This window comes from Archocentrus centrarchus, chromosome 14, assembly GCF_007364275.1.
Source record: "Archocentrus centrarchus isolate MPI-CPG fArcCen1 chromosome 14, fArcCen1, whole genome shotgun sequence".
Lineage (NCBI taxonomy): Eukaryota > Metazoa > Chordata > Actinopteri > Cichliformes > Cichlidae > Archocentrus > Archocentrus centrarchus.
The window spans coordinates 31,230,708-31,252,536 of record NC_044359.1 but is presented as its reverse complement, the minus strand read 5'-3'; the positions used below and the strand labels follow the sequence as shown (position 1 = coordinate 31,252,536).

The window sequence follows — 21,829 nt, the reverse complement described above, 5'->3', positions numbered from 1 at the left end:
ACACACACACACACACACACACACACACACACACACACACACACACACACACACACACACAAATAGCAGCCAAGACTCTTTGATATTTCAAAAAGTCCTTTAAATCTTTATTTTACTTTTTTCAGTCACACCAACATTTGTATCATCAAAAACTTCCCAAGTTCAAAATAATTTGTACGAGTCACGGTCATATATAAATCTGTTCTACATATCTGTATTACTTTTTTTTTAAAATAACATTCAAGTTAATCAGCTTAATATCTGATTAAGTCAAATCTGAGTCCCCTCCTGTTCATTTCACAACTTTTACAATGTTTCATACTATGTCTCTTGTGCAGGCCCAAAAACAACAAAGCAGTGCCAGTTTGAATCAATATCCACACTTTTCCTGTTAATTTGAACACTCAGCAAGTGCATTCGAGTAATTTCCTTTCAGTTAGCTGCTGTTATTCACAGATGTTTGATCAAAGAGCATCTGCAGTATCTGTCTGAATGCACTGCAGTTTAAATTTAGAATCTTTAAAATGATCAGTAACATAAACTAAATAGAATTTCAAGTGCATCAAATTAGAGGAAAAAATGCAGGAAACTATTTGGATGCTTTCGAGTCTCAGCACGAACAGACAAAAAAAGCACAGTGAGCATATTATAGTTTGGAGGAATCCCGAGTGAATAAATGCCTTAAAAAAAAAAAAAAAAAGATAACACTCGGGTCCAAATCGCTGGAATGTTTCTGAATGAAAACAATGTGACAGAAGACTCGGAACCAAAGAGAGAAAAAAGTGAAGAGAAAATATTCATACCATACAAGACATGATGAGACGTCTGGAGAAAGAAACAACATGGGAAGGGATTTAAGGGTGATGTGTTTAAATGATGCTACATTCTCCATCCATCCTTTCTTTCTTTCTTTCTTTCTTTTTGCAGAACAGTTCTGATTGAAAACAAACATTCACTAACTCAAGTTTTCCTTCAGTTCTCTCTTGAAACTTGGACATGATTTGCACCTCTCTAAAGTTTTCTTCATCACTTAAAGAAACATGAGGCAGGAAGTACAGTTGGTGCACAGATGACAAAGTACATTTCATATCAGATCAGCTCACCTTTATACGCTTCCTGATTGTTGTGAAACTGTTGTGCTTTGAGCAGATACAATAAACACAAATGCCCTACGGTTAATACAGATCACACAGCTGGAGAAATAAATAGGGAACAAAGGGACAGGGAAGGGAATGATAAAATAACTACGTACTGCCTACTGTGTAGAAAATGCACTAACAGGCTTTGGAAATCTATTTGAACCTTGCCAACCAGATGATCACGTAATTGACATTTAAATGAATATATTTTTACCAGACCAGTAATCATGCTTCAAACTGACGCACGCAGACATACAGGCAACCAAGACACACACACACACACACACACACATACACACACATACAAAGACACACACATAAACTCACTGAGTCTGAGAACACATTTCCGAAAAACTGTTTTTAAGTCCTAAAAACACACGTTTTCAGATGCGTTTCTAATCCCTAACATGTACAGGAATGAAAAAAATTATTTCTATCAATAATCAAAGATTTTTTTTTTTCATTTTCACTTCATGACGTGGCTAGAGAGCAAAATCCATCTGATGAGTCCTAAGAAGTTACTTACTTGCAAGTTTATCGTGTTACAAACACACTTTGTTACAGCGACATCACATCAAGTTGTGAACTGTGAGCATCAATGTGTGTGTGTGTGTGTGTGTTTGTGTACTTCCTGCTAGGCTTTGATAAACTCAGGTGTGCTCACACACACACACACACACACACACACACACACACACACACACACACACACACAGACTGTAAATGACACATCTGTATGGGCCTTTTATTGACGGCATCCTCTCAGAACGAGAAAGAACGAGAAAGAAAGAGAGAGGGAGGGGGGAGAGAGACTGCAGTGTCGACAGGCTGTTATCCCCACCGGTGTACTTTGATCGTCCCTCAGGTTAGTCCATAACGCCGCCTGTCTCTCGTGTTGGCGTGCCACCTCTACGTCCCGCCGTTGTACGAGTAGTCTGCCTTGTTGTGCATCACTAACTTATTGTCCACAAAGTAGAAGCTGTCCGACTGCGTCTCATACGGGTGCAGGACCATCTCTCTGACTGCAAGCAGACACAAAACGTTACTGCCTTTAGAGCACCGGCTCCAAATCTAGTCTGGTCAGGACTGCCAAAAGGGGTCCCACAATAAGTCTGAGCAGGAAATAAGAAAAGAAAAATAAAGGTAACAAATTCAAAGAGCCTATTCTGTCATTTAACTGCATATCATTTAACGAAATTATACAGTTTTAACATGAAAAAAAATCTGTAAACCTATTGAGATGCAGGTGGCTTTTCCTCTATTGCCACCATGAGGTTGCCAGTTGTAGTTTTGGATGAAATCTTCACAAATTTTGGCTGAACTGACAGAATTTGAACCACTTTGTTGTTCCCTTTATGTGCTATCATGTTAAACTGGGATCGTGAATATGGTAAACAGTACCTGCTTTGCATCATAAAGTAAGCACTGCTAATCTTACCATAAGTGTATATTGACGTTAGTATCCATACTAGCAGCCTCGCTTTTCTCTGTGACCGACGTGGGTGGGAACATGTGTTTTAGTGGCATTTATCTATGTAGCAACATGATGTTGCAGAGTCGTTGCTGTTTTCCCAGAAAGCACCTGTTCATAAAGTACTTTTATGGCTTTGTGACAAGCTACAGTTACATTATTTGCAGTTGCTGTAGCATGCACACAGCGCACAACTTGTAATAGCAATTAACTTCTTCTGAGTTATAAAAGTTTTAACTACAACCACAGACACAGCATTAGTCCCACAGAAATGAGACTGCAGAAAGAGAACGCACGCTCTCTTTCAATTCTGAGGTTTTATGTGTTACGACATAATGAGAAAAAATGACAACCTCAGATAAACAATTACACTGTGTCATTTATTTAACAAGAACTAAGCTGAAATGCAGAAGTAGTGTGTGAAGACTTAAGTACATCTCATCATTTAGTGGTTTGTAGAAATACCTTCAGCAGCAATAACTTAAAGTAATCATTATCAATCTCTCACATTGTTGTTGAGGAATTTTGTCCCACTCTTCTTTAACACGTTGCTTCACTTCATTGAGGTTTGCAGGTATTTGTTTATGCACAGGTCTTTTAAAGCCCCACCACAGTTTTTTTTTAATCATTTGGAGGTCGGGACTTTGACTGAGCCATTGCAACTCCTTGATTATTTGTGCTTGGGATCATTGACCCAAATTTTGCCCAGCTTTAACTGTTGGACACATGACACATTCTTTGCAGTTTCTCTGAGTATTGCACGGCCTGACCTCAGGGTGAAATTGCTGGAATGCCCACTTCTGGGAAGACCGGTATCTGTCTCGAATGTTTCCCACTTGTGAATAATCTTTCTCACCGTGGAATGATGGACTTCAAATTGGTTGAAAATGGCCTTATAACCCTTCCCAGATCGATGGGCAGCAGCAATTTCTTCTCTAAGATCATTGCTGATGTCTTTCCTCCTTGGCATTGTGTTAACACACCTGAATGCTCCAGACCTGCAAATTGCCAGAATCTCTGCTTTTATAGAGGTCCTCACACTTTTAGATGATCAGTTAATCAAGTGCATTTGATTAGCAGAACCTGGCTGCTACTTACCCTCTTAATTCCTATGGAAGCAGTAAGGGTGCACTTAGTTTTTCACAAACTGCATTTCGGCTAAGTTATTGTTAAATATTGACATAGTATAAGTATATCATGTGTTGCTGTTCACCAGCGTTTTACCTAATTACAAGACCTGATGCTTATTCTATGATACAAAAAGCCTCAGAGCTGAAAGATGAAGTACTTTTTACATGACTGCATATGTGTGCATGTTTGTTCTACTAGACTTCTACGCAATATTTTAGTGTGTGTACAGACTTACTGATGTCTTCAGACAGAGGTGGGAATTCATAGATATGTTCACAGGTGTTCTTGCTGCTGGGCATGCAAAAGCCAAACTCAAAGTCAAAACTCTTGAGCAACTTCTCTCTGAAATAGTGCCTCTCAATCATCCTGAAATTCTCTATCGGCCTATCTCCCACTGTGAACTCAACACTGGAAGAAAAAAGACACAGAAAGCAAAAGTTTGTTCGTTCTTTGGTTCGCCGTGTCCTTGTCAATAAAGATTCACACGCATTCTCACTTACGTGGCTCCAACTTGCCGCAGTCGGAGAAACGCAGGGGTGAACTGGTAACGGACGAACCGACCGGCGTTTGGGTCAATATCCCTCTTCTCACTTGCTTTATCTAAAGTGAAGACCAGTGAGTATGGAATAGATTAAAATGTAAGAAAAGACTTTTACACATGGAAGGCCAGTTGAACTAACAGGGTTATATTCCACTGTATGCTGCTGAGTAGGAAAAATTTTCTATTTGGTGAAAAAAAAGCACAGGTTTGCTTTCCTAACTTCTTGCTAAAGATAACAGAGTTTATAATTACAGTTGTCCGGCTTTGACTTGAGTCCTACTTTTGTAGCTTGGTTCCTCTAAAAGGGAGCATCCAGGAGTTGTGGCTGACACTGTTTTCAGTGGTAAATAGGCCAAATCATTACTCAAACTACAGACAGCATAAGCACACATTATCAACCCATCCTGCAATGCTCTCAATTTGAAATCTCCTAATTTAAATAATCTTTATTTTCCACTTTTATGAACAGTAATATAAATATTTTAAATGATTAAAACAAGCTGTACTTCAGTTAAAACCTGGTCTAAGTGTTTGATAATGGATTGGTCAATAACTATAATATGTGGGCTCCTGCATAGTAAATGGAAGCTGCCGAATAAACAGATCTTGAATACAGAAGACAATATTCTGAAACATTAATTTCATATTAACTTTCATTTAGTTAATTAGTTCACAAGTTACAGTCAAAAGCCCCTGGACTTTAGTGTGTGTAGCTTTAAAAATCTACTGGACAGCACCGCATGATAGGAATTTGTCCTTTTTTTAATACATACTTTACAATAAATTCTCAAAAGTAATAAATGCACTGTGCTTCTGACTGGTAATGTATTTGCTGCAATTTTTTCATGATAAATTAAAGTAAATAAAACCACAGAGAAGGCAAATGACTCACCTGTGGATGGAGGTTTGGTGATTTCAAACAGCACTGTGCCGGTCTCCATGTCTCTGATCTTGAACCTGGTGAAGTCGATGTTGTAAATGTTCTCCTCTGGGCTGCACAAATAATCTGAGAGAGGGAAGAAAGGAGGTGAAAGAGTTACAGACTAGATGCAAAATATACAGTCTGAGGTAAGTTTGTCCTCTGGTAAATGGATGTCAAGGAAAGAAGTATGGCTGGGTATTGAAAATACAGAAAGTACAAGCAGAAAGTACTTAAAAGTCACATGTGGCAATAAAAGGAGAGGACAGATCATATTAATCCTCATCATTTAGGGGAAAAAAGGGAAACCTTTAAGGCAGAAAAGAACAAAGTCAGTGTGGAAGTGCAAAAAAAACAGTCTGCTGTTCCTCAAATGTCAACTTCAGGCTGTCTACAAATCACCACAGACTGTTAAACTTGAGAGCAGAGACACGTGTTTGCAGCCTGGTACAAAAACAGCTTTGGCTTCATTTTAGTACTTAGGATTGAAGTTAGGCAGTAAGGAACACGGCCAGTTTGACTGACAGGTATACCAACACAGGTGACTGTAGCTGGTAGGTGTTTGTCAGGCATCACCTCCACTGTTTGTGGTGTTGGTGCCTTTTGGAGCATTTTAGTTTATGCTTCAGTTTTCTTGCGACTGAAATTCTTGTATTTCTGTTTTCTGTTATTTAGTACTAGCACGTATCCGTCTGTGGGAATCATCCATATAGTCTACGGATGCACCTTGCTAACTAAGCTTGCTAGTGTTAGCTGTTACTTTTGCACTCTACTTTCTCATCTAACATGGCAGGAGGGCTGTGTCCACAATATACCTATGCCATGTGTTTAGATCCCTAGCACACAATAATGACACAAGCCGAGACATATGAGAGCGAGGCTCAGCTTTAGTACCTAACAAGGAGCTTCTTCAACAACCGCCAACCAAGCACAGCAAGAAAACTGGTCCTGCTGACTGGTGATGTGTAAGTCAAAAGTAGACAAAAAACTCCTCTGAGGATCAGCCGAGCTGCGCTCCATATGGCAGGAAGAGCAAATGGTGGTTGGAAATCATGGATATGGTTACTGTACATGGTGGAAGCTGGTTCAAAAGGTCGACCCAAGATACAAAATCCCAGAAATAAATCATTTTTCTCTTTTATTATGACAATATGCCTGTTCCCTTCAGGTGCTCCAGCCTACCAACATAATCCAAAGACATTCACATTAGGTTAAGATAATGGATGGCTGGATTGAAGTTGAACTTGGTTTGACACGGGAAAAAACAAAAACTGTAAACACTAAGCATTTATTCTTTTAATACTAGGACTGCCACTGTCAGGCAGGTGTAATCTCAAGTGCTTTATTAGATCCAGTTTTCCATGAACACAGAACTTAGAGGGAACTCACTAGTGCCTCAAAAATCTCCTATCTTGCATTTTTGGCACAAATCCTAAGGAAAAACTGTTAGAGGAGCCACTTCCTCACACGTACAATAGCAGGCACACACCCACGAGCATCCAGTAAGAAAGAGAAGTGAGTTATTTTTATTCCCCTAATCCTTCCTGCCCTTACCAGGCAGTGTCACTGCTTATTAGAGTTCCCCAGCAGAGCAGACACTTCCTGTTTCCTGCCTGATCCGATACCACGGGTAGGCAAAACTGTAACATCTATCCATCGTCTCCACTGAGCGGATGAGACACATGCTCTGTTGCTTCATACTTCTTCTTTTTGATGGATCACTGCAGGTCTGAGCAGCCAGAAGAGAAACTGAGAATTACACTGCAAGTTTAAAGAGATGTCACATCATGCTCATCTGTTTGCACAGCGTTTGTGTCTCTGTCTCTTTTGTTGTTAACAGATTGGCAGTTGTATGTTCTGCAGTTTCTCTTGATGGACATGCACTTTTCATACACAAACACGGCTCATCTGCTGTGTCAGCCGACGATAAGCCAGCCACATCTGCCTGCTCAAATCTGGAGTGAAACAGTGGAGACATTGCTGCCTCAGGGATGATTAATCGCTGCAGAGGCAGCGACCAATCAGCCCGCCAGCTGTTCTTTATAACACACTGACAGCTAGAAATGCCTGATATCTCCAACTCCAAATAACACATGTGAAGCCAGTGTGCTTCCACTCAAAGTTTAAGCAATATGACTTGAACAGAACAGCAGATGTAAATCAGGATAGATTTTTCAACAATGTAGCCCAACCATCACAGCTAAATAACCCGCTGGAAGCTGCAGAAACAAGGTGGTGTTTTTGGTTTAACTCAGTTTTTCCTTGCTTGAGGAAGCTGCAGGACAGTATTTCTCCGTCACAAACAGCAGATAGACACGGGGTGCACCTCTTTGCCACCAATATGGTACGTCTGCCTAATGTGGAACCTGTTCCATGCTTAGTCTGATGTCAGTGGTTGTGGGAAAGGCTGCCAAATTTACTAATGATTTGCAAGTGCAGATAATGTGCATAGCATGAAGTCTGAACAGGAGTCACACCAGCAACAGGACCAGCACAATGTCAGTGGAAACCAAAGACGTGTCCAGACCCAACAGAAGATACCAAAAATATTTCTTTAAACACAAGTGTTACACCTGTGCCAGGTAAGCGACTGTGTGCACTGTCTTAAGGGCAGGTATTCTGAACAACGCTGCTTCTTGGGTAATACCTCTGGCACGCCTACTGGATGAGCAAAAACATACCCAAAAACCAGTTGCTGGACATTATTTTCAGTTTGAACATGTCTCAGGTCTTAGACACTGAAAAATGGTGGAGCCTTTAATGGCTTAAAGTGTGTAAAAAAATTTATAGCACTGTGCAAAAGTCTTGAGTTACCCCTCATTTTTAGCTCCACTGTCGAGAGACACTCATTTTATATTTATATATTATATTTATATTTATATAGTTTATATTTATATCTTCCGAAACTTGGCACAAAAGATTTTAGTTAAGTGATTCCCAAAGTATGGGCTGGGGGCCCCTGGTGGACCGCAAAGGTACTGCAGGTGGGCCACAGTAATGACAAAAAATTTCCATATTTATATAAATGTACTTATTTATTTATATATGTAAATTTACTGTGATTTTCGTGGTTAATCTGTAATATTACTTGCAGTAGTATTACACTGTAGTAAACATATGTCAGGTGTACCGTTCATATTGTTTGATCTGATAATTATACTACTCTGTTTTGCCTTATATACTGTATTTCTATGCGTGTTTGCAAATGTTTTAATCAGTCGTTGCACCTTTTTCCCATTTTCTTATCAAAAATATTAAGAAATGAGGGGTGGCTCAAGAATTTTGCACTGCACTGTAGTGTTATTTTTTTTTTAAAAAAGCGCAAAAAGAAAGTGATTTTTGAATGGACATTTAACAGGATTTAAAAGGATAGACGTGGAAATAAGCATCTTTTGCTAATTAGTTTGCTTGGTAAAAACTCAAACAATGATCAGAAAAATTAATGAACATTAGTTTCAATGTAAATAATGTACATATTCAGTAGTAGCCTCATAGAAGGTCACCAGTGTTGGTTTGTGTCAGATGTATCTGATTTAACATGTTGGTCTGGAGCAGAAAATTTTGCCAAGCCGGAGTCTGAGAGTCTTTTTATTTCTACATTAATCCTAAATGGAGGATTATTCACAATGCACCCCATGTGTGAGTCTTCATGTTTATGTATGAAGCATCCCCCAAAGAAGAACCATACCCCCAAGTCGCAGCATGTTGTCAGCTGTATTTACTGCATGTGGTGAGTGTGCCTGACAGAGCTGATGTTATTCGCTGTGACACTGTGATGCCTTTGCTACTCTGTCAGCCTGAACTCTGAGGTTTTCTAAACACATCAACTCTGCATACACGGCTCCATTTAATACCACACAACACCTGAACACACACAAAACAAGCAGACTAACAGAAACACTCCCAGCGACCACATAATTTTAATTAATAACATTCAATATTTATGCTGCAAGGAGTGGGATTGTTATTACCATATCTGCGTTTGTGTGTCAGTGTGTGTGTACTGCACATGTGTATAATGTAGCCTGTTGTGCCGCAGCTGGTGTTGTCCTCATCCTTTTGCTAACCTACTGCTAATAGTTACCTTTGAGCCTCCTAATCAACTCCCACGAGGACAATGAGGCTCAAAGCAAGACATTTCTGTTGTGTGAGACTGTGTGTGCTTCAGTGTCCTTTCGTGAGGGTGTGATCTCTCACACACACACACGCACACACACTGAGCCATCTGAGGTTAGCTTGCTCCCAGAAACCACTGAAGCTGCCAGCAGACTTCAGTTTATCACTGTCAGCACTTCTTCTGGGTTGTGAACACCTCCAGACAGAACATGTCCCAAGCGTTCAGTGTGTGTGAGTGTGTGTGTGTGTGTGTGTGTATGTCTTTGTGTTTCTGTGACTGATCAAATTGAAGTGAATTCAAAGTGTGAAGTGAAGTGGTCACTGCAGTCAAAGCTGAATTCTGGTGCACACTAAAGAAGGCTATTGCGAAAAGTTTAACCGTTAACTGTTCGCTCTGCTGCTGAAAACAGGAAACCCATCTGTAAACCACTTCTCAAACTTAAATGTCAGCTGGTTTTTTACAAAATCCTGCAGTGGCTTCACACTTCATGTCCTTCACAAGAGAACAAATGTGCTGATTAGAGCATTCAGTGTCCTATAATAATTGCTTGTATATCCATGCACATGGCTGATGCCACAAGATAAGAATCAGAATCTTTTTTGCCATTATATAAAAACTACAATGAAATTGTATGCAGTCACATTAAGCAATCAAACTATCTTATTAAACATTTCTTCCATGTCAGTTATGATGACTTTTAAAAGCAACCACATGATCATATATATTTTATGCTGAAAAAATAAATAAATAAGTATTCATAGTCCACTTGCTGTACTTTCACAACCCACCAGGGGCTGCAGCCCCCACTTTGGGAATCGTGTGTTTAAAGGGGATCATCAAGCTCATTTTCAGCTCCATATTTTTATTCTTGGACTCTAGTAGAGTAGCTTTGAATGAAGTAAAGCTCATTGATCCTATACTGCACCTTGGTTCAGCCCCAATCCATAACAAGCCATTTAGCTCCTTTTTTGCCTCTCCTCAAGCCAGCTTTCCTCTGATTGGCTAGCACTCACAAACATTAGATCTGACCACAGATGGGTGGGGCTTCTGTGCTCATACATAATTAGGTATATTTGGTCTCTGACATTATAGAGAAAAAACTGAAGTCGAGCCTGAGGTGGCCCTCTGAATTTGAAATAATCTACTGGAATAATATGTCTAAAGTAAATATTTGTTAAAATATTACCTACTATTTGAGTCACATTAAATTTTTTATCTTCCTTAATTTTAATGGCCAAAACCCTTTTACTATCCCTCCCTATAATGCCAAAAATTAAAGCTGTGCTAAGGTATGTTAAGGTTAAGTTAAACATCTACCAAGCCACTTGCACCACAGACAACATGAGAAGACACCAAAAATCAGAGAGAAATGAAAAAAGAAGCAAGGAGGGATGGACATAGCTGCATCAGAGAGCAGCCATAGCTCCAGGAAAGATCCAGCCCTCAAGTGAGTGATGGAAGCAAGCTGCTGTAGAGCAAACAAAGGGAGATGCAGCACCTGCAGTTGGAAAAGCCGGGAATGACAAGAGTTCTTTCATATAGAGAGTTTTCCATCCTCTTCCAATGGCCAGGCATAATGATGGCCTAATGAGCAGCATCTTCACGAAAACAAGATGAATTGTTTGACTGCACTGTGAACTGATAATGAAATTATACTGCTGATCTCCAACAAAGTACCAAAAAACTTCCAGCCAAAATAAATAAATAAATAAACAAAACTTTTTTTTTTTTTCAGTCATTTTACTTCAGATGTCTTCATTCCTGCGCATTCACTGCAGATATGGCAGAAATCACCAGTTCAGAGTCGGAGTGCATCAGGTTCACAGTTCAACACATCCATCGGCATGTGACCCAGTTACACCAAAATACACAGTCCTGAGCTTGTTTTAGCCATCCACCCAGTTAACGCTGGGGCAGGACAGATTTGAGGAACCTTCCAGTATCAGTGGCACATATAAAGGCACCTGATAACGGTATCTATTTCAATGTGTCCCTCTTTAGATGCTGATGTAGATCCATTTTATGTTTTTAAAGAATAACCTTGCTTATTAAGGAGGAGTATTTTGTCCCTTGTTGGTCTCTTCTCTTTCTATCATACTGAAATATTCTTTGCTGTAAATGATAGTAAAAACTGTCACAACAAAGAGACACACACCCACAAATTTAAATATTTGTTTCTGTGAAAACAGCTGAAAGTTACTTGGTAAACAACTATGTCAATATTTATCAGCAATAAAGAAGAAGCTCTACAAATAGCTCTACAAATACATATATATATATATATATATATATATATATATATATATATATATATGCACACAGGCCTGGTTAATGTGTCATTGTTGGTCATGTGAGAACTGCCATGTCATCTCTCTGAGGCCGAGTGTTCAACAGCTGCAGCAGAGGAGGAAGAAGAGGAGGGGACTGAATGTTTCACGCAAAAGAAAGGGAGAAAGACTTTCTCATCATGTGTTACCACATAAACAAACATGAAAAGGAAAAACTTGTGAACTAGCTGACCTGACCTTAAAGTATCAGTATGAACCAGAACCACACTGAACACGCCGCGGCTCTAAATACAGAAACTGCACGAACAGAGATGCTTTCACTCACTGTACAAAGCATTTGAACAGTTTGATACGAAAACAAAGACTAACCTCTCACGTTCTTTAGCCCTTGCGGCTGACGTGCGAGATATAAATGTTTTAATGGCTACATTTTATGTATCTTTTATGCTTAAGTTTTTAAATTTGTAAAAATCTGATTTTCTTGTAAAGGATCTAAAAATCTATCAGTCTTCACCTTAAAAAAAGCCAGCATCTTCCAGCACTTAGAGGACATAACAATCAAAGTGAATGGCAAAAGTATGACAGCAATTAAAACAACCACTTTGTTTGGTAGTGAGGAGGATCTGCCAGCTACGTAGGTGGGATGAGGAAGACACTTAGGCCCAACTCAGCTCACATGGACTAATCCGGTTTAGTTACTCGTATGAAGGCAAATCCAACTAATCAGTGGAGAGAGGGGGCAGGGCTAAAACTGTGTGTGTGTGTGTGTGTGTGTGTGTGTGTGTGTGTGTGTGTGTGTGTGTGTGTGTGTGTGTGTGTGAGAGAGTGACTGGGATGACAAAGCAGGTGTGCTGTGAGGACAGTGCAGAGAAAAGCAGGGAGAGACAAGTGTACTAAAGAGACTACAGGTCTTAAATGACCAGAACCTCCAATGTGATTGCCTAAAGTCTGTTTAAAGATGACAAATTAAAGGAAGGAGACACACAAAAATGACATGTCATCATTGCTTGACCTGTTTATGAGCATCTGAGGGACTGAGACCAGGGGAAGTTTCTGATGTAGAGCTACAGTACTGTGCAAAAGTCTTGATCCACCCCTCATTTCTTTGTATTTTGCTTCCAAGGAGCCAGACTTGTTTTTTTTTTTTCATGTTTTTAAGTGGTCTTGAGCAACAGTTCTCCGGGCTTTCTGAAGGTCTTCCAAAGTTTTTCTTTGGACATTGGCTGCTTTTTCACTCATGTTCAGTCCAGTCCTTGTACCTGACCTTTTTCAGACGAATGTTTTTTGTTTATTAAGCCACTTAACACTGACCATTGAAACTAAACACCAAATCACCTTAGCAAAGAACCAATTTTAAATTGTATCTTTAGGCACTTTCTTACTGTCAGTCTGTCACTAAAACATATATACTCTGTTCCCGTTTCTATTGTTGAAGCTATGAAAAATACCAAATAAAACAGTTTGACAGTCATAAAATATTTTTGCACCAACAAGGTGAAGAAGTGTCAGGCCTAAAAACTATCTACAGAAGTTGAGCAATATCTGGAAGGCATGTCCTTAATAAATAGGAAAAAGGAATCCAGCAAAGACCTGGCACAGGACCTGAGAGATGGATCTGGACCTTCAGTTGATCCATACTGTTCACTGAAGCCTCATCAGAAATGGTCTCAGTGGAAGGGCGGCTGTCAAGAAGCCACTTCTAATGGAAGTGAAACAGGGAGAAAACAGCCAAACATGCCAAATTATTGGACTGAAAATCTGTGGCAACAGGGCTGATGGAGTAATGAATCCAAATTCAAAAACTTTTGGCTCAAATCATCATCAGGAGGTCATGAGAGTGTCTACAGCCATCTGTAAAACACGGTGGAGGCTCTGTCATAGTTCGGGGCAGCATTTCACAAAGTGGAGTTGAAGATCTTGTCAAAATTGATGGAATTACGAACACAGAAAAGTACCATCAGATTTTGATCCACCATGCAATAACATGTGGAAAGAATCTGATTTGCAGCAGCTTCATTTTTCAGCATGACACTGATCCCAAACATGCTGCCAGTGCAGTAAAAGCATACCTGGATAGAAAAACACACAATGGAACGCTATCAGTCATGGATTGGCCTCCCCAGAACCCGAACCTCAACATTATTCAAGCAGTGTGGGATCATCTCGACAGAGAGCAGAACAAAAGGCAGAAACATCCAAAGAAGAGCTTTGAATGTCCTTCAGGAAGCCTGGAGAACTGTTCCTGAAGACTGCTTAAAGAAATTACAGAAAGCTGCCTCAGAGAGTTCAGGCTGTGCTGAAGAATAAAGGGGGTCACACCAAATAATGACTTCCATGCACATTAGAATTGTACAAACTCTGTTTTTTTCCTCATATCCTGTATATCTATGGATGTTTGTACAAGTTTCAATAAATCGCTCCCATTTTTCGAGCTCATTCTTGATGAGCATTTCCCACATTTATCATAGCAAATAAAATGTACTTTGTAAATGCAGTATTTAAAGGTGGTAATACCAAATTGCACTTACAGTAGAACTACACTGTAGTAAACATATGTCAGCTGTACTGTTCATATTGTTTAAACCACCTTACTCTGAAAAAGTAAAATATAATTTTCAAATCCTCAATAATAATGTAAATAAACATATTTTAAATATAATCTGGTCTGACTATAGTTTATTTTTTGTGATCTAATTATTATGACCCATTATTACCAAACCAATTATGTCGTTACTGTGATAATATTAGCGTGTCAGTGTAAGCATTATTATTCTGTAACCTGCAGTTTGATAGCTATAGATGATATATGGCCTCCATACAGTTGACTATATATTGTATTATTGGAGCTTGTAAGTATGTGATATTTGTGTTTTAGTGGCAGTATTTCCTAAAATTCAACTCAGTATAATCCAGCGTTGCTACACTTTCCAATAAGCAATTTGTCACAAAGATGGTGCAGAGGTGTGATGCATCTTGTTCCTGCCTTACTCACCTGATTTCACCAGATGATGGCCATAATTATAGGGACAGGGAGAAGAAACGAAAACAGGAAGATGAGGGAATAAAATTGGTTTGGTAAAGGTTCTTTGTAGGACTTCAAGTATGGCGGGAGCTTATATAAGCTGGTCATGAAACAACAGACTGACAGTGGGATTGGCTGCAGGGCAAGATTAGAGGGGACTTTGGATAAACTGTGCTGTGAGTAAAGGGAAGTAAATATTGGAATAGCTTAGTAATGGCACATATCAAACAATGGCTTATGGAAAACCAGGTCTATATTGTACATTGTAATTAATTAAATAAAGAAATAAAGAAAAATAAAAAATAAATAAACATCTGACTAAATTAAACAGTTTGCAGTTTTAACATTTGCTTACTATAAGTGTTTAGGTAAATACAAACTTTATAGCTACATGAAAAAAATATTGGGTCATATTCACCCAGATAAACCCTGAAAGTCGCCCCTTTCTTGTCTTTGAATGAACAGACGTGTGTTATGTTTTCTATATAAATGGCCCATCTTCTTTATCCTACAATAAGCTCAACGGGCAAATGAAGTTGGACCGGTTTCATCACCTGCTACCTCATTTAGCTTTACTGGATTTAACTGCATCACATCTGCACCAGTACACTATTAAAGCAGCGCAAGCCAAAAGAACCGCTTACTTAAGATGTGGGTGTTTAACAGACCTTGTGGGTTATGAAACAGTTTATTAAAAACATCACTTGATTAGACATCACAGGTCACAGGCTGTCATATTTCTGTCAGGTGTCAGTGCTGAGTCCCTTTAAGATGCTCCGGAAACGATACTTAAAAAGTGAAACAACCTTAGTGCTGTTGATGAAGCTGAATCAACATGACAGCGTGAACCTGACCATACCTATTTCCATTTCATTTCACATGTAATACAGTGTAAAAGCACTTTGGCTACACAGAGTCTGCTTTTTTTTTCCTCAGTGGCTGCAAGTTGTCTTGAAATTCTATATTAGAAACCCGAGATTCAACTCATCATCCACAATCAGTTCTCTAGTAGGCAATCTCCTTCTTGCAGCAAGTGGGGAAGCGGTTCATGTGCCGCGATTCCACTTCACTGAGGTACAGAAAAAGGACGTCCAATACTGGCTGCAGTCATGGACAGGATGAGAGAGATACTGATGACCCGACAGTTTATATCTCTCAGTTACCTGTTGAAAAGTACTTGGTAAATTAAGAGGCAAATTTTATAAATCTATTATTTATTTCACTTAAAAAAATTACTATCATTTATTTTCTTCCATTCATCTGATTCAGGGTCACGAGTGGGCTGGACCCTGTCCCAGCTGTTATAGTACAATGATTCACTGCAAGTCGCCCATATCACCCGCTCCTTCCCCACGAAATGAAGTGACGATTACTTTCTTAAGTAACTGTTTGATCAAAGCAACCTTCTTAGTTTGTTTGACCATCAGACCCAAATCCCCAAATCCTAAACTCACCATAATTTGAGAAACCTTAGCACGTCAGAGCACTACACATTTAATAAATTTGTTTGTGAATCTAATCGTTAACAACTATAGCTGCTCCTTTGGGCACCCATTAGTGGAGGCTGATGCAGCAACTAATTATGTACGTCATTGCTAACTCTATAAATGTTTTCTTAGATTTGTAGATTCATCAAATAAATAATATTTTTGTGGCTGTCATCAAAAATGTTTTTTGGGGAGAAAAGACTTTGAGGAAGGTCGCAAAGAATCCAAGCAGCACCTGAGGTTCTGCTGACAGTGCTAACCCCCTTTAATAACACATACATGAACATTAAATCCACTGTATGAAATGCCAGTAAATACAGAGGAGGTTGGGGTGATGTGGAGGATTAAAGTAACGGACGGCTTTTACAGGAGTAAAACTGTCAGAGTAATAATGGTGTCAGTGGTTTAATGTCTGTGCTGTCCAGCTGCCCAAATGTGAAACAGCTGATGCCAAAACACAAGCTTATCTCCACTGAACTCTGCTCTACACGGTCGTGCTGCCACTACTATACGCAACGCAAATACTCAGTCCAGTCGGCATGACTGATTTATGTTGTAGTATCCTGTACGCCGTATAATAACTAACAAGAAATTTCTTTCTGGAGCTATTTAGGAAGCATTGCACTCACTCTGCATGCTTAAAAACTAAACTGAATAAGTCCTTAAGAAATAATGAATATTATAAGTTTAATACTCTGGCCAAAACAATTTGTGTGGGGGGGTTGTCTCATCGTTGCCCCTCTACCGCACCTGTTGTTAATTTCATAAACACCAAAGCAGCTGGAACCGATTAACAACCCCCTCTGCTGCTGAACTGACCAGATCAATATCCCCGAAGTTTAATTGACTTGATGCTAAACTCTGATTAAAAAGGTGTTACATTTTTTTGAGCATAATCATGTTGCCGAGCAACCACCTACTAACAGGCTAAAATGACCCACTTTGAGTGTTTATGTGCCCATACCATATTATAAAAGCACGACTTTAATTTCAGGACAATAACAATACTGATAAAATGATACTGTAGCATGGGCATGTACTACATTTAATAAATTGATGTGATGTTGTGCAGTTGTTGCTTCTATAGAATAACAATTTGCTGCTTTTCTTTGTTACTTTGGGCTTTGGGACACTGCGATAAACTGTTCTGTATGTTTTGAAGCAGCAAAATCTGGTGTGGGTAAAGTGTGGGTATCTATAGCTATTCACCCCTTCAGAACAACCACATGTGGGATCTTGTACAACTGACCTGTTTGGATTTTGCTAAGGCTTAAAATGCTTCATATATGGCCACTTTGAGCAACAGGTGTGCCCGTTGCAATGCCTCACCTCACAGTCACTGAAATAAGCTGTGTTTGAAGTGTTGCTGCACTTTTAGCAGAAATATCGTTACATTACAATAGCCTGCTGTGAAGTGCAGCCAATGCAAGAAGTCCAGTTTCACTGTGTTTATTTCTTTTTGAATGAGTCGCGTCCAGCATATTCAATTTTCAAATTGAATATGCATTAAGCGACAACAGCAGCAAATCCTCTCATATGAGAAGTTTTGAATATTTTGAGAGTTTTTCAGTATTTTTGCTGCAAAATGTTTTTTCTGTTTCAGCGCTGAAACAAAACAACAGAAACAGCAGTTAGCTGCAACCCCACGAGACACAAAACACAATCACAGTGTCGGCAGGGGAGCCTTTCTTGCTGCTCTGAGGCTCCATGCTGACGCGACGGATTAAGTTTAAGATTCAGTTAAGAACATTGGGATCAAATCAGTCAACTGGGTACAAAGCCTGTTCTGTCTATGCAAATCCCAATCAATCTCAGCAGCTTGCTTTGATTATAGATGGAGGGCAAAACGATTAGTGACATCTTTATGCTACAAAAAAAAAAGCTACAAACTGAAGTGTCCTCTAGTGAGTTCACACCACTCAATAACAATAACAACAACAAAAAAAAAACTGTTTAACTCAAGACTGTTATTAAGTCTGGCTGCGTATTGTTGAGTATTACCAGTTGTGCCTCATGCCACGTAGAGAGGGAATCAATTTTAGTCGCTCAAGAATGTGCAGCAGCAAAAACAAATAAATCAAGTCACAAAACAACAGAAGGGCTTCGGTGGCTGTGACATCTCAGGGGAGCACAGGATGTCTCCTGCTTGGTTTGATCACCAAAAACAGGGCCAAGCAAGTGCGAGTGTACACATATCCATTTCCGTCCGCGCGATCCGTCACCTACACTGTTTAACATGGGAGAGGAGGAGAGGAGAGCAACGAGGAAGTGTGTGGGAGAACAGAGATGATGCACGCTCCGCCGGCTGTATCCAAGGGGAGATGCTTCACGTTGCTGTAGTGATTCAAGCGTGTATCCACGTTGCTGTGGTGATTCACACATGCCTCCTCTTGCCTCCAGCTATGACGCTGCGAGATAGGAAAGTGAGAGTTTCCAAGACCATAACGGGATCCAGCGTGGGAGTCAGAGTCATTATGGTGCTCGCCTACGTGTCGCTGCGCAGCAGGACATCACACACTCACTTATGGGCTCGCAGGCTTGCACATAAAAATGCAAAGACACTCGCACGTGCTCATGATGAAGTCAAAACAAAGCTGAAATTACCCCAGTGTGTCTAATAATGGACCGATTAATGGACAGTTAGAGGAACTACTAGACTTTTCGGTGGCTGTGAGCGAGCTGAGCCAAAGGATGTTCCCAAAGCTCAGTAAGCTGTGATTATGCTGGATTGGACGAGCAAAGACCTGTTCATCATTACAACTTTATCCTCCTGTATTAATCACATGCCAAACAATAAAACAAGGGAAAGTAAAACAGAAAAAGAAGACAGGTGGAGGTTTCTTCACTGTAGGAATAGTTTCCAGGGGAGCAGAAAGACAAGCGCTCATTGTATGTACGCTTGCTTGTGGCATCTCACAGGTACATGTGGAAATGGTGGGCTGCTCACAGAAGCTGTCAGAAATAAGGATAAACTGAACAAGCAACAGTGAGCATAAAAAGCTCCGTGCACGTTTTAAAATAGCAGCGAGAATATCCCACAGCGTACCTGCACGTTATCACACTCGGTATTGTAATGCAAGTGTGTTGTGTAACTTAAGTATTTCAGTGGCCTTTAAATAGTCAAATGTCCTGCTGCCACCTGTTAGCTAACTAAAACCCGAGTTAGTGAGAGATGTAGGTGTTCTTGTGGACATAAGAGCTTCCTAGCTGCTTCTCAGAGATTTAGAGGTGTGACATAATTAAAAAAAAAAAACTGATGCATTAAGTAAGAGGCTAATGTCAGAGGTAGATTTCTCATCGGGATATTACGAATAGGAAAAAGCTTGCGAGTTTAAAGGTAACCAAAGAGACCAACATTTAACACTAGGGGAATGTGACCAACATGTATCCAAGTACCGCATTTAGATCAAAGTTCACAGTTGTTGCATTCATACAGTGTTTGTTTGTTGATGGGATATAATGTAGTTAAAACGCTGCTTGCACAAGGTGATCACAGCAGTAACAATAAGGATGCATCACAACTGTATTTATACATTTACGCTACTTTAGGTCCATTGTGTGCTTGCTTACCACAGTGTATTTACAGTTCACAACTTGAAGAACAACATGGGACCTTTTGCTCTTTTTTTTTTTTCCTTTTTCATTTACATGTTTACTGAACCAAAGGAAGCAGACAAACTCTCACTTCCAGTCAAATGTTGAAGCAAAGACGACCTGTTTAATTTAATGGAGATTAAAACGCACAGTGAGCCCTGGGTCATCTGTGTTTGGGCACGTTATTGATGCTCATCGAGCCTTTCTTTCCATCCTGGCTGCACTTCTTCAAACGCCACACATGCTGTTTGTATTCACCACATTTTTTCTAACACACCATTCACCCACCTCCACAGCTTAACCTCCACATAATAGCGGTAGGCTGGCACCTCCACAGGTCGCAGCACTAAGATGCCATCAGAGATAACTGAGTGCTCATCTGCACACAGGCTGGCAAAATCTACACCAACAGCACGGTGGAGAGGGGGCTCCAGTGATGCTTCATCAATAACGCTTTTCTATAGGGCCTGTATAGATTACATAAATAAGGGGCAATGACGTGATACATGACTCATACAAGCGCACCTTTGTCCCCCTTTCCCACTCACCTACCAACACAAGCAACAGCAGGTAACTTACTCTCTGTGATCTTCTGCAAGCCCAGAACATCCTCCGGAGTGATCACCGCGCTGGCGAGCAGTTGCTCCTCGGTGGTCACCGGGACCCCCACGTCGGTCGAGTTGCAGCCTTTCTTCACTTTCATCGCCGCCGTTTGCTTGGGGCTGCAGTTACTGGTGCTGTCTGTGCCGCTGTCGGTACCTCCGGTGTCTCTGCCTGGATTACTACCGGCAGGCTTCTTGGCGCTTGATGGGTCCTGGCTGTTGCCTCTGCTGGTACAAGAATAGCTCATTCTCCGCTCCTCCTCCCCCCCTCTCCAAACCCAGGGCTTCCAAGATAGCTACAAAACAGTTGCCTCCCTCCTCTCCCTCCCTCACCAAGGGATGCAGAGTTGCTGTCTGTTATCCGGTGCTTAATTCAAATCCTCTTCGTCTTTATGATCCTGCAGCCTGTCGCCGCAGACGGGATTGCATACAAACGGCCCCGGCTCTCGTCCTCTGAGCGCAATATGTGCGGAGAGCGAGCGGAGTGGATTCTGCCGCTTTCCTCCACAGCGCCTCAGTGAAACGCTGTTTGTGTTGTGTCAAGTGAAGGCAGTCGTTTGTGGGAAAATCTGCTGGGTTTGAAATTAAAAGAGGCGACAGATGGCTGTTACCGTTGGGGGGGGCGGGGGGGGGGGGGGGGGGGGGCAGTTTCAGTGGCGCAGAAAGGGGCTGGTGCTTCTGCGCACAGTCTGCGCTACAACCGAGCAGTGCGCGCAGCAATCACCGTGACAAACAGCTGATTAATACAAAACACCCCCGATATTTGCAGCGCGTGAGCTGAAATATCTGCTGAAGACGTAGGAGGAATATTAGCCGAGCAGCAGGCCTGTGTTTGGCTGCTGTTTTGCGGAAAATGGCTAATTAGTAACTTAATTTGCTCATATTAAATATTCATTAATAAACAATAAAAATTAATAAATGTGCAACACAATGCATTTTTATTTTTTTGCTTGCATGCCAACTGGAAATCAACTAAAAGCTTCCTCCAGCAAAGCAGGCTGATTAAGAACAAATCATTTCATTTTATGCTCTTTGTCCCACTTTGTCTGCATTTGCAGCAGAGACACGACGACTGTGAACTTTTCGATGCACATTTTTGCTTTCAAAATTGGTCGCTTTAGATTAAACCAGCAGTTGAAACAAACTGTCCTCATACGAGGGTATTATATTTAGGCTTTTCTGCATCTTATATTGCGCTTTTCTTAACAAAGTGTTTTAGACTTTATTAAACAATGGTTACTTTATTATCTAAAAGACAAAACAAAACAAAAAATTTCTCGTTTGATAACACACTTTAAAAAGAAAAACTGGTTACTAGTTTTTATGCTTATTAGGTCCATAATCCCAAATAGCTAGGAGAACTTATAAGTGCAACACAGAAGACAGCTCCGGTCTCAGAAAAAAAAAAAAAAACCTAAACTAGTTTTCCATCTTCTTTCTTCACTTTGATTCCCTAATTTTTTTTCTGAGTTTACTGAATACTCAGCTACTTCCAGTAGTTTTTACTGTACATTAGCT

General features: G+C 40.3%; 1 protein-coding gene across 1 annotated transcript; it reads right to left on the bottom strand.

Moving 5' to 3' along the window:
- Positions 1–83: 83 nt before the first annotated feature.
- Positions 84–20,880, bottom strand: unc119a2 (unc-119 lipid binding chaperone a2). The gene is made up of 5 exons (XM_030746705.1): positions 20,289–20,880; positions 5,175–5,288; positions 4,242–4,341; positions 3,977–4,149; positions 84–2,161 (listed from the first exon to the last, which is right to left on the bottom strand). Exons 1-5 carry the CDS (start codon positions 20,557–20,559, stop codon positions 2,049–2,051), a joined length of 771 nt encoding a protein of 256 aa, XP_030602565.1. The 5' UTR covers positions 20,560–20,880; the 3' UTR covers positions 84–2,048.
- Between the last annotated feature and the right edge of the window lie 949 nt (positions 20,881–21,829).

What these genes read in the sequence shown, in the direction of transcription:
- unc119a2 (XM_030746705.1), bottom strand. Translation starts at nt 20,559, where the DNA reads ATGAGCTATTCTTGTACCAGCAGAGGCAACAGCCAGGACCCATCAAGC. An exon ending in CTTGCAGAAGATCACAGAGA is followed by an intron (nt 5,289 to 20,288) that starts GTAAGTTACCTG and finishes TCCCTCTCTCAG; the next exon opens with ATTATTTGTGCAGCCCAGAG. An exon ending in CACCAAACCTCCATCCACAG is followed by an intron (nt 4,342 to 5,174) that starts GTGAGTCATTTG and finishes TCTTCACTTTAG; the next exon opens with ATAAAGCAAGTGAGAAGAGG.